The 16,202-nt window shown below is 37.7% G+C and overlaps 1 protein-coding gene across 1 annotated transcript in view; it reads right to left on the bottom strand.

The window, feature by feature from the left end:
* ANO2 (anoctamin 2) overlaps nucleotides 1-16,202 on the bottom strand; it is a 176,394-nt gene that overhangs the window by 82,547 nt on the left and 77,645 nt on the right. Inside the window, exon 14 of the mRNA XM_057426156.1 lies at nucleotides 6,645-6,728. Coding sequence (XP_057282139.1) covers nucleotides 6,645-6,728 — 84 coding nt within the window. The remainder of the gene's footprint in view (nucleotides 1-6,644; nucleotides 6,729-16,202) is intronic.

Here is a 16,202-nt window from a genome sequence, read left to right on the forward strand (position 1 = left end):
TATCATCCCTGAAAGGACAGTGAGATCAGGAAAGGGTCCTGACAACCAGTGAAAGAACTATCTTGTATCCATCTTTACAGAAAGCATAAAAGGATAATCAAGGAGCCACCCTTGCACTGGTCTCTTGGAAAGTGGTTTTGAAACCCTTTTCTGAGCATATAATGTAGGTGATTGCAAATAGGCATTATGGATTTACCAAAAGTGAATCACAAGTACCAACCTGATTGCTGTGTGAAAATGACTAGACATGTGGACAAGAGGAGGCTTGTCAATGCCGTTTGCCTTGAGTTCAGCAACATACAAGTTTGATGGACTTGCTCAGAGGGTATTAGCTAATGAATCATGCTCTACATGGAGACCTGTAATAGCTGGAGTACTGCTGGGGTCAATAGTAGGACCCCCTGTTAACATCTTTAAAGAAGGACCCAGAGGAGGTAATGGAATGCTTCCTCATCAACTTAGGAAAAAGCAAACAAATCACTCAACTTATGTGAGTCTAGCACAGAGCCCTGAAGCACTTGTCCCATGAAGAAAGGCTGAGGAACAAGGCTTGCTTAGCTAGTTTATCAGGAAGACAGAGCAAGGTTTTTCATAGCGGTGTGTGCTGGGAGGATGAGGGGCAATGGGCATAAGCTGAAAAAAAGAGATGTTTAGGCTGGGTATAATGAGAAGCTTTTACACCATAAGGACAGTCAGACAGTGTTCAGAGAATTTTGCCATTTCCATCCTTGGAGGTTTCCAAGACCTGACTGTGTAATACCCTGGCCAACCTGTTTTGATAACATAGCTGACACTCTTTTGGGAAGAATTTTGGACTAGATAAAGTCCTGAAGGCCTTCCCAACTTAAATTATTCTATGAGGTTATTTCTAAGCTTTTTTTTTTTTTTTTTCATATCAAGAGTATTGGAAGAGCTACCTCCTTCTGGAGGCTGACTGGAATAAAATTCTGAATAACAGAGAACAGAATGTGGTTATATGCCAAATTTATTTATTTGATTAAAAAAAAATGAGAAAAAACAACTGAGATTCTCAGAGACATATGGGCAAGTAGGACATTTTTAGATTTTTTACACTATTCCATAAAAAGATAACCAAAGTCCAAGACAACAATAGGGAAGAGAGGTTTGAATAGACATCATATACCATACATTCAAAGAAGCCACAGATTTATATAAGAACGCACTGAAAGACTATGTCAACAGTCTTTTAAAGACATAAATTCTGCTTATGAATACTCTAGTATAAAACTGGTGTAACCCAGAACTCAAACATTAAAATAATCAAAATTTCTCACTATGAGAAATTCTTTACTGTGAGGGTAGAGAGATTTTGGAACAGGATATCTCACCCCTGGCAGTGTTCAAGGACAGGTTGAATGGGGCTTTGAGCAACCTGATATAGTGGAATGTCTCCCTGCCCATAGAATGGGGTTGTGAAATTAGAGGATCTTTAAAGTCCCTTCCAACCGAAACCATTCTATGATTTACCCTTCAAATGTGACTTGATCCAATTAGACAGCCAAATATTGTTACAATAAAGAGAATAAGATATCTCTCTCTAAGATTATCCATCATAGTGTCCCCATTTATCTTCAGTTATTCTTTTTTATTTAAAAAGCTAATGATGCAAAGAATAAGTTGAAAAGAGAAAACATCAGCTATTACACACTCGTCTTACTATTCCATAGGCTTGGGCAGTGAATTGTCAAAGTAAAGTAATGAAAGAGGCTGGAAAGACATTGGCCAGTTTAAGAAATACTCTATCAAAATTGCTGGGTTTATCACGTTAACGATACGATCTAATAAATGCTAAAAAATTATCTCAGTTTTAGTGAGTAAGGAACTCTGGGTTTATTCATAGTTCTTTCACAGTTCTGATTATTCAAATTAGTGTTTATGACCAATTATCTTAGTTTCTTCTATAGAATTACAGCTAATATATATTAAAAAATATATATTTTTTTTAGTTAATCTTATCAAGGACTTGCTTAATAAAGAGGTGGACTCCAATATCTGAAGTGTTTTTCAGGCCTTGTGGGAGACTTACTTCTGAAATACTGGGTAAGGAACCAACTAGTATCAAGAATTACTATTTCATGTTTTACAGTGCTGAAATTTAAAAGCATATATATAAAGTATTGATCAGCAATATACAATTCTATTTTATATTTTCCTGTTTCATCTTTGAACCAGAAATCTTCCTCTTTATCTGCTTTAATTCAGTTGTCAACTGAAACAGTGATTCAATAAGAAATATTTCTTTCTTTTCTTTCAATTACCAGCTGAATGAACAATTTAAATAACTTATTTTGCCACTTGCGTATTTAAAATGAATTAAAGGCAAGATATAATGCCAGATTCTATTATTCCCAGGGTTTACTCCAAGCGAGAATATGAGCCAAGAGACAAACCATTTTTTTCTACAAAGAAAATTTTCCTTCAGAAATATGTAGAATGAGTTATTTGGTTTCCTGCCAAATACGAAAGATAAGAATATATATGATGTTGGATCATGCTTGCCAGATCAGCTGGACATTTAATGAAAAGGAGTCAGGGCCTGATCCAGCTCTCCCAGAGATGACTGGAAGTCTTTATTTCCATCAGCTCCAGTGAGAGTTAGATCTAGCCCCATCTGCATGTTTTCAGGCACAAGACCAATTTTCATTTCCTGACCTGTGTGTATTTCCATTGAGAACATTAGTATTTTACAGACAGAGGAACAACTTATCAGAAGATTACAAATATCCAACACCTTTTTTAGTTAACATTCTGCAGATACAGCAACTTTACACTATTTGTTAAATATTTCTGTCCATATCTTCAGTGTTATAGTGTAGTAAACAAGAAGAACAAAAAATATTAATTTTTTTATTACAAAAAATGCATCTGCCATATTTGCATGAATGTATTATCAGACACATGCATTCATGCATGCACACATAAGGCTTCATCTCTGCTGTAAGGACAAAGAAGCTGTTTAACGTGCATGAATCAAGAAGCTCTACATTGCAAGCCTTTATTTAGATGACTCTAAAGAATCAGAGAGTGCTACTGATTATGAGTTAGATCACTGGAGGTTTCCTGAATCATTCCCTTAGAACCTGTAATTTTTTTTTAAATGAATGTCATCATTCATAAGGTCTGTCTGCTTAGGCATTCCCTACCTAACCTAACCTGAGGCATTTCATGTAAATTTTTCAACTCCTTTGGCTTTAAATGAATCCTCTTCTGAAATACTAGAACCTTAGGGTGTTATTGTATGAGTAACTTCACACCAGTCTTTTGTGAAGGGCTCTGAGGCCACACAGTTTCTTTCCGACTCTCAAAATAACCAATAAAATATTTATTAAACCAGCCTGAACCACTCAGGGTGGTGTAGGCTGAATTTTTGTTCTTTGCTTATTACAGTAGCATAAATACCCTAAGTAGACTTTTATGAGAGCTATCTTCTAGAACACAAACCCCATCGGGCAAGTAATACATTAGATCTGCAATACTTTCTATTGCCAGTCTCATCAAGTTGATTTGGAATTTGTTGCCCGAGTAGAGTGACTCATATGTTTACTGGCCCTGACAGGTGCTGGGCATCTTCCACACTCATTAAAGTTAATGACTTCAGTGGCAGATAGGGGAAAATGCATGTTGAAGTACGTATCCTCTTAACAGGTATTCCCAAGTTATCATCTAAGAGAATATGTTAGTAGTGTCAATTTTCTTCTGCAATCACAAAACCAGCCCATAACCAAACCCTTAGCCCTTCATTTCAAAAATAATCCAATTAGCTTCACAGGAACTTCTTGTTGGAGTAAGGCAAGTTAAAAAGAAAAATGCACTATACACAGAGCTTACCACATAAAAGCTCAGTTTCTTGCCATAAAGCTAGTCACATCATCACCAGAACAGAGGAATTAACACACTGGAAAAAAGCCAATTATCTTATAGAAATATATGACTTTAAGCAAGCTCTAAATAAGCATTCTCACAATAGCCACAGCTTTGGCATAATTTCTATCCCAACAAGCCACAGCTGCTCAACTAGAGACTTCTGACTTCATATTAGATAAGTAATGAGAAGTTTTATGCAGTGGTGCCAGAGCCTGTCCTTTGATATCAGCACAGCACACTACAGTTGTTGACCAACTACAGCCAAAAGACATGCCACTAAGTTGTACTAGTTAGCTAAAAATATTCACGCAAGAACTTCACAGACATACCATGACATTAGACTGTCAACCAAGATACGGTGAGACTGAGACCTCACAGGAATCTGTGTATTCATACAAACCCAGGAAATTAGGAGAACTGAATCTTTAACTACAGAGAGACCTCTACTTTGATGCCTGCCCAAACACTAGATCTGCACTATTAATATGACAAAGTTCTGTACACTGGCTTCCACCCAACAAGACAGAGCCAGAGACTTCACAGAAACCTGTGCCTAAATATCAACCTGCCATGCAAAACTCCTGAGCTAATGGTCTTGCAATAAGTATAACATATACCCATCTGAAGGAGGAAAAAGATCAAAACCTCTAAAAATCAGTCAGAAGAACTATTTCAGTCTTAAATATTCACTTTTAATGTCTAATTTTGCAGGATCTTCCAAAGAAAAATGTAAGGGTACATTTACACAGTTAACATTCAAAGTAACAACTCAGTAAAAGAAATGGTCTGTTTCCTTTTCAAGAGTTCACACACAAATATTACCCTTATAATATTGAGGTACAATTGAGGTACAAACCACTGTACAACACATCTTCCAAACCCAGACTAATGTGTTATTTGCTGGAAAGAATTTGAGACAAACAAAAAAAAGTGATTGCAACAGAATTAGTAAGCAAAATGTTGACTAATGGAAAAGTGCTCAGATATTTGGAATACATTTCAGTAATTCAGATGGTAGACAGTAAATTGTAAGATGAACGCATTTATTTGAATTTTACCTTAACCCAAGTGAACCCTTCTGCCATATGAATAACTGCTCTCTCTGAGTAACTGTAAGATGGCAAATGTCAAAGTAATTTAATTTTTAATGAAGTTTAGAGATTGAGATGACTCTGGCAAATGCGACCAGAAAATACTTTAATGACTATATAAAGAAATCATGAACTATTTTTTGTTTTCAAAATTACTTCAGAATTAAATATTAATGAAAATCAGGATTTTTTCAGATCAAATTGCCTATATCAATTTCCAAAATAGGATTTTGTCTCCTTTTAGGACACTGGAGAAAGTCAGCATTCAGATGACCCAAAAACTTGAAGTAAACATTTTCTTTCTGCGTGTTACTTTTCCATTCACATGGGCACAAACAGTAATTGGAGGAAAAATACTCTAGGAAAGTCTTTCCCTTCTCAGTGTCTGAAAGGATTTCTTCCCAAGTTTATAGTGCTTGATCTTTAATTATTCCCCCTGTTCTTCTTACACATAACAATTTTCATAGCTTCTTTTTACATTAATTTCTAACTTTCAATGCTGTAATTTCTGTCTCATGTAAGCAAGGTAATCACCTAACTGCCTCATGACTACAGAAGTCTAACGTTCTACAGCATTAATTGCTGACTTGTTTCTAGATTTCACTTACTTTAAGTTAGAAAAAGTTGAACAGCGTCAGCTGCTTTATCCATCTTTCACAGCCTTTGCTCCCTCATTTGGAAAGCCTAGAAAGCTCTTTAATGTGTAAGGGAAGACCTCTACATCCTACTATGTGAGAGTCCCTGCTCATGTTGGGCAAGATCCAAAGCCCATTGAAGTAACTGAAAGTATTTTTATTGTTATCTGTGGAGTTTGGTTGGGCCCAGCAGGTGAAAGGCAGTCTCACTGAGATGGAATATTCACTGGAAACACTTCACAATCTTGATGGTCAGCAGCAGAAGAAAGGGATAGTTAAGTTCTTTCATAAACTGCAGCGGTAAATTTGTTGGACCAGACCTGAAAACTGGAGTATTTTCCACTTCAGATACTCTCAACATTTAACGAAACTAAACTGTTTCCTCCTACCTGGAAACTGGACATGGTTTTGGAATACTTTGGCTTTGCTAGTGCATGTGACTTGGCCTAATGGACCAAGTCTGCAGGAACTTATGAGTGCTTAGGAAATAGACCTCAACCCATACTGGGAAAAAAAGAAGTGCTTGTTCTTAGGTTTGAAATATACATAGAAAAGCCTAAATCTAAAAATGATAAACCAATTATTATTTTTTTATTTATACCGGAAGCACCATCAGAATGTCACAAATGTATAACTGCAGCATGACTAAAGATACCATTGTTACCTATGAACAGGAAATCACTACAATAAAAGCAGTTTTCTTTATTGTTAAAAAAGTTCTGAAATTCAAGGTCATAACGATGAATCCCTGTGGTGATATTATTTTCCTAAATATTCACCACTCTACAGATTAGATCCTGAATGAACTGTCAACCACATTCCAGTGCAAATCGCTTTACTTTGCAGAGCTAACAAAGTGAAAAACGCTTTTCAACGGCACTGCAGGGTTGCATAACACCAGACCCCTAGCAAGCAACTTATAAAGCTAAAAAGGAGAACCAAAAAGTACCTTTTGCAAACTATCTATCAAAGACAATCACAGTATAATGAAACTCACATCTGGCACAAGTAAAAAGAATAAGTTGCACCTTACTTCATTTGAATTTTCTGTTGTATTGTTTTTATTTTTCAGCTTTTTCTGTAGTAGTTTGGTTTCATACTCTGGTCTGGGATGCTCCTGAAAAAGACAAAAAACAACCAAATATGTGATTATGATCCAGAGAAAAGAAGAAGGGAAAAAAAAGAGTTCTGGTCACTTATTCATTATATAAGCCATCAAGATGATTCAATACCGCAACACCTTTCTAGACAATTACAGGATGCAGGGAAAAAGCGTTTGTGGGTTGCACAGTACTTATTAGTCCTCCTTAGGGGAGGAAACAAAATTGGAAAAGGGAGGGATCTAGATCACTTGGGGAGGAACATCTGTGGAAAAATAGAGGGATAAAGGGATAAAAATGACTGGTCACATCTAAATAGCTTGCTGGTCTGTATGGGGGTCTGACCATCAGTCACTGGAGCAAGTACAGGTGTGAAGCTGAGTATGCAAGTGCTGGTGGAAATCAAGCTGGAGTAGTTAGCAAGTAGGTGAAGTTGCCAGTAAGGAAGTCTCTAAGAGCAAGACCATAGTGGAGTGGGGTTGGCTATCAGAAAGATGAGGGGAGCCAATCACCAAACAGACCACAGGGTCTGCAGGTCTCTTAGGAGTGTGACCCACTGGAGTGTGTATGTATGTGTCTGTGTGTGTGTCTTCAAGCCCATGACCAGCTGCTGAGGGACCAGGGGAGTCCCAGCCAGCTCTGGTAGAGCAGGATGCATATGTGAGTAAGCAAGTAGAGAAAGGCAGTAGCATTGCGGGCTTGTACCTCTGGGTGCCAGGAACTGGGGAGGCTGAGGGAGCCCAGCTGCTGGAGGGGTTTTCATTGTAAAGATGTGTATATATATGTTCTTGCAACAGACCTCCATCCCGTGCAGGATAAGGAGATTACGCTCTCTGTGTTTCTATGCCTGCTGAATGTGTGTCTGTGTAGCTGGTAATGTATGCATGTTGTGTATATGTGCATACATGTGTCTACTGGGAATAAATGCATAGCCTTGCTACAGGTTGGACCCAGGGGCATGGAGCTGTGGCTGCCTTGCCTCTCTTGGGCTGTTGGATCTGGCCCAGCTTCCCCATCTAATAACCTTTCAAGGTTTCCTTGCAAATTATATTTTTCTTTTCCAAATTAGAACACAAATTAAACATGGTAGCACAAACCTACCAAGATTTTAAAGAGAGTAGATCATAAAAAAAGACAAATTGGATGTGTCTCCTCATTCTACCAAGTTCTGAATTCATTAAGAGCCTGGAATTTGGATTTTATGCCTCCCACAAAAAGGCTATTCCTACAGCATTGTTCATACCATCCACACTTACTATAATTAGAATATATGCTTATGAGTCCAGTCACTAAACTGACTTACTAACCCTTTCAAATGAATATGATGGCAACAAAAAAAATATAAATTTTTTTTTTTTTTTTTAAGTAATTAATCCTTCTGGACAATAAAACAGGGGTTACAGCAGTCTTCCTTGGGTGATACATGGGCTGTTCATTTTCTGTTCTATGTAACATTTTCACTACACCAGACACCATCCTGAGTATTTGCTAGTGCACGCTAGTGCACAGACATAGTGAGACTTCCAATGTATTTTTTAATCCTGATAATGAGATTTTCATGAAACATTAAAAAGGTATGTGAGCACACTATCATTTAAATAACTGCTCTAAATGAATATTTTTCTTTTTGAACTCTATGAACAAGTCACACCTATGTTGTCCCTAAAGACAGACACAGAAATTGTATGTGCATCCTATTGCTCCCGTGGAGTCTGGTACTAACATGGGAGGTGTGAGAGAACATTTTTTCTCTAAAGCTCAGGTACCAATATATCTCTGAAACTCTTGCACTACAATGCTATACCAAGCAAATATAATAAAACTGCTAGCATGACAGTTTGTTTTACCCTTGCAATTTCTTGTACTATTCAAATTAATAAAACATGTTCTGAGGGTGCAAGTGTGACACCATTTGCATCACAGAGTTCTTTTACATTACTCATGGCTCACATAAAAATCAATACCACAATGAAGTTCAGAAACCATTATAGCACTTATTGTCACAAGGGTAGCTGTTGTTACTACTTACAAAATGCTACGTGTGTATGTGGAACTCCAAGAAATAATGAGGCACGAGTAATCTCTGACATTACCAAAGTTCAGCAGCAGCAAAAATGGTGGTGAGTAGGATGAGGAAAGGAAAGACAAAGGTACGATTCAACAATGCAACAATACAACAGTAAGTGTTTAAAGATGCTGTAGTCAATGCCTATATCTCAATTTTTTTTGTAAGTTTTCACTAGCTTGTTGATTTGCATTAATTTGTATCATGTTTCCTTAAATAAGGTATGTAGGTCAAATGGAAGAAATGTCTTTAGACTTACAGGATGAAGGCATCAGGCATGGCTGGCTACATGAGAGGAGACAGCCTGGTGAAAGTAGGGAAATGAGATAAATGAAGCTGTAAGAAACTGAGATCAAATCACACTATGGGAGCACCTGCAGAGCTGAATTGGCTTTCTTCCTTTTTTTCTTATTTTCTGCTAAACAAAGCATTCTGGGACACCAGAAGCAGCTGCCAGAGGTCAGAGCAACTTTTGAAAATTGGCTTGAAAGAAACACTGTGAGAAAATAAAATGCCAAGCAACGCATTGTACTGTAACTTACATTTTTGCTATTGATAGTTTTGTTTTGAGTGCATATTGTGTTCAAATTTGCTCAAGTTATGTTTAGTTTTCTTAGTAAGATTTTTCAATGTCCTTTAAACTCTATTTCATGTACCTGCATCTGGACTGGGAAATTAGTTGATCTGTCTTCACTGAATCTGCCAAGTCATCTTACTCTTGACTGAAAAAAAAAGTGCCTCCTAGAATGTATTTATCTATATATTCCTTTTATGAGTATATTTCATGAAACATTTCTTTACAATACAGATTTAGAGATACTCAATCCTTGATACATGGATATGAAGGAACAATTTCACTCTGCTGTAAAGACAGTGTGATTTAGAAACAATTCTTTGTCTGAAAATGGGAAGAGTTCAACACTTATAACAATAAGCTAGAAATAGTTGTAATGACTTGAAGACCAAATATCCATGTAGGGATAAATATGAATCCCACAATGTTGGAAGTTTGCCAGTACAGCTGCCAGACACTTATTGAAAACCATGTGAGCCAAGGTACTTTGAGGCCAAATGAGTGTTTAGAGTAGAAAAGGATAATTCCCATCCTGAAAACAAAGAGCCAAAAAATGACTTTTTTACTTAGACAAAACTTATATTGACGTCAGTGGGAGTTTTCCCTGAGAACGTTCTCCCAGATTTGCCTCAAATCCACAACATGTGTATCCATTATACATTACATATTAAGGCTGTGTAGGTAATGATCCAGTTTGATAAGAATATATAATGCAAGCTTATCTCTCCTTAATTTTTCTTTGATTTAGGAAGAAACTGATAATGGATAATCTTTAAGTCCTTTCCAACCCTTACTATTCTATGATTGCTAAGGAAAAATAAAACCATAGAACCTATCCCATATTAACAGACCAGAGTAGTTGTAAGCAAAAATTAATCCATCATACTGTTTCATTTCTACACTTTATGGAAAGTCAAAGAAATGTTGCAAATTCATTGAGCAGCCTTGCTCTAATATGCTGAACACAAGCAGAACAGCAAAGCAATGGGCACTGGTAGGAAGGCAGATTTCCACAAATGAGAACAAATGAGCTGGAATAACCCAGCTCCTGATCCAAATCAAGATGGAAACTTGGAATGAACAGACAGCCCAGCTGTTCTCTGCTGCAAGATGGTTAATTATTACAATACATTATTTCTTAATTATTTCTTATGAAGATGGCAACAGTGGGTAGTGCGGAAGAAGTATATGTAAGAGATTGTCATTCACATCAATGATCTGTTTAGACTTTCCTAGTAATGGGATGCTCATCCAAGGAAAAGCACAGTTATATCTCAGCACATATGAAGGGATCACTGGTAGATGTTCACAGTCTTTTAAACCCAGATCACTTGCACAATAAGTTTGATTCATGCAAAATTAAAACATCAGCTTGAATAAGACTTTTAATGTTGTTCCAAGTTCAGGGATGTTAAAAGACAAAAGCCACTGTACAAGAGAGGAAGTTGGCTATCAAAGGTATTCTAAAGCAACATAAATCTGAAGTAGCTAAAACAAAAGAACCCATAAGGTCTATTAAGGAAATATATTTGCTGTATGGACAAATAGGTAGATAGAATGCCTTTGTTTGCTCATATTGAGCAACAAAAGTAGGAGTGCTTTGCAGGATTACCTGCAAAACTAAATTTTGAAATATGGCCTCAGGTTTTTAAGTGATTTTTATTTATGAAATAATATTTCCCAGCACTGTTTATGATATTTATGGATTTTTATTTCCATGGAGTTTTTTTTCATTTCAGCCTCTGTGTACCTGGAACCTATGGCTTACAGGCAACCTGCCTTACTAGGCCAAAGCTATGGGACTCTATATACCATTCTTAGGTACACTTCCTGAAATATCTTATATCACATATATCAGAGGCAAGATAACAAAAGCTTTATAATACCTAGAATTATCTGGTTCCAGAAGATCTGTATTCTGACCGACCACTCTCTTTCCAAACCTTTGTGAACTTTGCAAGTTAATCCATGATCCAGATTAGAGCACTGTTTCCCCTCTAATGTGAAGAAATACAGATAGATTAGCTAAACTGAACAACATCTTTGTTCATAAATATTTGTTCAGCCTTTATTAATTTGTTTCAGCCACACCAGTGCCTCTTTAGCTGTTTCCCATAAATATCTGGATGACTGGATTTACAGCCAGTCATGTCCATGAATATACCTTACTTGAAGCAAACACAAATGTTGAATTTGTAGTTTAAATTGTAGTCACAAGCTTTTATGCTTAAAGCTTGAGGGTTTTGGCTTGAGTTTCACTGCAGCATAAGCCTATCCAAGCCTGGGCTGCCATATTCACAGACTCAATTTCACCTTATACAAGCCACACATTTCCATTTCTGTCCTTACCACAACACCAGTGCACATGCAGCTGCATGGCATGACCAGGATAAGAACTCCTACCCATCATAGCCACAGCTACCCTTCAGCTGTATCAGCTGTCTGAACTGTTCACCACTCAGCTGTGTGATTGCTAGCATGCCCGTAAAAGAAAGAATAAGATTGCATGGCTGAGACAGTAGCACCATGGTAGTGTGGAGATAGCTTGGCTTAAGCTGCTATGCAGCTGCAATCTATAAATGAAGTTGCACGCTACAGAGAAGATGATTTAATGGCTCATCATTGCTAAAACGGACTTCCTAACCCACGCATTCTTCTCTTTCCCTGCCCAATGCCCTGATTACACTATGTGAAAACATATCTGATGTATTGGTCTCCTCCACCAAAAACACCGTCAACTTTATTTCTGGAATTACTTCTCCACAAGTTTAGTCAGTAGGTTCAGGTATTGGGTGAGACACTAGAATTGAAAAGTATGAAAGTAAGGAGGGGATCTCTACCTCTTGGTATCAGTGAACTATTGAAACATTTTATTCAGCTTCACCCTGTGAGACAAGATCTTCCAAACAGAGACTTCAGAGAATAACATTGCCAATATATTTGATCTGGTTCGAGACCATCTTGACAACCTGAACATACACAAGTCCATGGGACCTGATGAAATCCATCCACTGGTCCTGAAGGAGCTGGCGAATGAAGTTGCTAAGCCACTGGCCACCATATTTGAAAAATCATGGCAGTCAGGTGAAGTTCCCGATGACTGGAAAAAGGGAAATATAACCCCCATTTTCAATAAGGGGAAAATGGATGACCCGGGGAATTACAGACCAGTCAGTCTCACCTCTGTGCCTGGCAAAATCTTGGAGCAGATTCTCCTGGAAGGCATGCTAAGGCACATGAAAAACAACAAGGTGCTTGGTGACAGCCAGCATGGCTTCACTAAGGGGAAATCCTGCCTGACCAGTTTGGTGGCCTTCTGTGATGGGGCTACAGAACTGATGGACAGGGGTAGAGCAGTTGATGTCATCTACCTGGACTTGTGCAAAGCATTCAACACTGTCCCAGATGACATCCCTCTCTCTAAATTGGAGAGACATCAATTTGATGGATGGACCACTCGGTGGATAAAGAACTGGCTGGATGGCTGCATGCAAACAGTTGGAGGTGTTGACCGATGAGAAACTTAACATGAGCTGGCTTCAGTGTGTGCTTGCAGCCCAGAAAGCCAACTGTATCCTGGGCTGCACCAAAAGGAGCGTGACCAGCAGGTCGAAGGAGGTGATCCTGCCCCTCTACTCTGCTCTCATGAGACCTCACCTGGAGTATTGTGTGCAGTTCTGGTGTCCTCAACATAAAAAGGACATGGAACTGTTGGAACAAGTCCAGAGGAGGGTCACAAGGATGATCAGGGGACTGGAACACCTCCTGTATGAAGACAGGCTGAGGAAGTTGGGGCTATTCAGCCTGGAGAAGAGAAGGCTGCGTGGAGACCTCATAGCAGCCTTCCAGTATCTGAAGGGGGCCTATAGGGATGCTGGGGAGGGACTCTTCATCAGGGACTGTAGTGACAGGACAAGGGGTAATGGGTTAAAACTCAAACAGGGGAAGTTTAGGTTGGATATAAGGAAGAAATTCTTTCCTGTGACGGTGCTGAGGCACTGGAATGGGTTGCCCAGGGAGGTTGTGAATGCTCCATCCTTGGTGGTGTTCAAGACCAGGTTGGATAGAGCCTTGGGTGAGATGGCTTAGTGTGAGGTGTCCCTGCCCATGTCAGGGGGGTTGGAACTTGATGATTTTAAGGTCCTTTCCAACCCTAACTATTCTATGATTCGATGATTCTATATTTAAAAAACAAGCAAACAAAACAAACACAGCCTTTTAATGTATAAACTGAGGCAATTAAATCCATAGATAATCACCTTAGCCAAAAGAAACATGAATTTTAGAAAAGAGAGAATCAAATCCACGCCGTCTTTGAGCTTTACAGAAAATTCAGTCCTGGAATAGACACAGGAAGTAAATATAATGGGAAAGGAATAAAAGAAGAAAACAAAAGTATGTAATAAAAGAGAAAAATCAGCTAAAGCCCCAGCATATTGTGGCACATCTCTAGATAGACAGGGATGGGAGGAAGAAAAAGTAACAATATATTTTCACCAACTTCTTGGCAAGAAAAAAATTATCACATGCTTTCGTTCTTATAGTTTACAAATTAAAATATATTTAAAGTGTGCCTTTACATGCAATTTTTTAATGGAGCAACAGCTGGTACTAAATAGTTTCCTCTAAGGCCTGAGGAGGCCTGAGGGATAACACCCATTTTTCAGCCTCTCCCAATCATCCTAATAAAACTCTCATCCTCCTAAACATAGCACTTAAATCTAATGTTGAAAGGACTTGTTCAGAAGATTGGGGCTATCCTAGGATCATTAAATAAGTAGTGTTAACAGGAATTTAATGAAGGTGACAGAAGATTCATTGGAAGGAGTGATGAAAACCAAGAAAAGGTACTAAAAAACACACAAAGAAATAGAAAATATTTGGAAACATGGACCAAACAGGATCAGAATAGGCATGGGAAAAATGCGAGACAATGCACCTGGGGAAAATAACCAAAATGAAGGTCTCAATGGCACAAGAAATCTGAGAATGTAATGAGGATGAAAGGACAGATTTGAGATATCATAAAATATTGTAGCTATGCATTCCCCTTTTACCATTACTGACCATTTTTCTTCCAAGAGGACTAAGCTGTGAATAGACAGTTATTTTATTAAAGGCAGGCTTCCATTTTTTAAACAAACAAAAATGTCTAGACTGCTAGTGTTAGTAGAAACTACTAGAACTTCAGAAAAGGAGTCTGCTCCTATAATTTGCAAGGTGGAAAACAAGGTGGAAATATCAAGTTAGTTAATCACAATCAATTTTGAAAACGTAGTAGAGAAGACCAAGTTAAACCAAGATCAAACTGGGAGGAATGGAATGCATCTGTAAACATATTTAATGTCGCTAACTCTGCCTGCTATTTAATTCTGTCTTACCCAGTCTACCTTCTTTACTATTTTATCTTAATTTAGCAATAATCCACAGGGTTCAATATTTTGTTGGTTGGGTGTTTGTTTGTTTTGTTTGGGTTCATTTGTTTTTTTTTGAGGCATCAGATAGCAAAGGGAGGAACAAGACTTTGGGAACTGGAGTTTGCAAAAAAAGTTTGCCAGCATTTTGCAGAGCACAGAATTTTAAATTAATATTGTATCTTACCAAACATGTTTCTAATGAAGATAGACACCCAAGTTCCTCCCTGTTGTATTGAAACAGTATAACAGCATGAATATTTGGATAATACCCCCACTTGCTGGCATTTCAGTTTTGTGTTTTTTCTCTCCATTTATTCTTCCATGTTCTGGTCTGCATTCTAAGATTTCATCTTTTATGATTGCATTTCAATTTCAATTAACACAGGACTTTGGCAAAATGGGGTAAAATCTCTTCCACCTAAAGCAAGAGCATCCTGCGTCATAGATATACAGTTTCTGAAGATTCATGGGAGGCCAATAGTTTCTACTTCCCACATCATTAATTAGTCACCTTAGTATTTCTTCATCAGCTCCTTCACAAGTAAAAGAGCGTATGGATTCTTCCACATCTACCCCTGCTTTATTGATATCAATATTCCTTATTACACAACCTGAAAAATGAACAAATGTTAACCTGTTTGATCAGGTTACACAAACACACATCTGGTATGACACATTGTATGCTTTATGCATGGTATTTCCAAGGCTTTTTCTTGCACGGTATATGCATAATGTCTTTCCTCGGTACTCATGTTATTTCCAAGGTTTTGATGGTTCTGGTCTGCATTGCTTCTTTCCCTCTGTCATTTAGTTATCAGTCACTCAATTGCTTTTCTACATAATTACCTATTTAGCAGTTACTACCCAGTGCTACCTATTATTTTTGTGGATTTCACATCTACAAAAACAAATGTTCTAAGTCTGTACAGCTGCCAGTCTGTACAGTCAAATATGCATGCAAGCCTTAGGGAGTCTGCTTTCTCAGACTGTTGTTGCCAAAATATTTACAAATAAGGGAACTAAATTAATCTCTCGTGTGACACTTTTGAACCAAAAGATTTGACACAGTGTGTTTAAAGACACTAATTTTACTGAAAACTTTACAGTCAAGAGTCCACAAAAATTACACTGAAGACATTTATTTCCATATAATTCTCACAATGTACTTCTCAGTTCTTCAGTATTTATGGTTTTTTTCCTCCCTGGTTTGGTTCCATAACTTTCCTTTCTAAATAAAATGATAAAAATAAGTAACTTAACACCATCTAGCCTTAAAACTGTTAAGCCTTTTTAATTTCCTCCTTGTCCCTTTCTTCTTGCTCTCTGTTACGTGATCCTGTGCATTCCACTTCTAGTTCCTTTTGGCCTAACCTAATTAAACAAAATTTTCAATTTTCCACCATAATTTCCTACACTTGGAAAGACTTCACCACCA

The sequence above is a fragment of the Pezoporus wallicus genome, unplaced genomic scaffold, assembly GCF_028554395.1.
Source record: "Pezoporus wallicus isolate ANWC-B61680 ecotype Strahan unplaced genomic scaffold, APGP_CSIRO_Pwel_v1 scaffold_3294, whole genome shotgun sequence".
NCBI lineage: Eukaryota > Metazoa > Chordata > Aves > Psittaciformes > Psittacidae > Pezoporus > Pezoporus wallicus.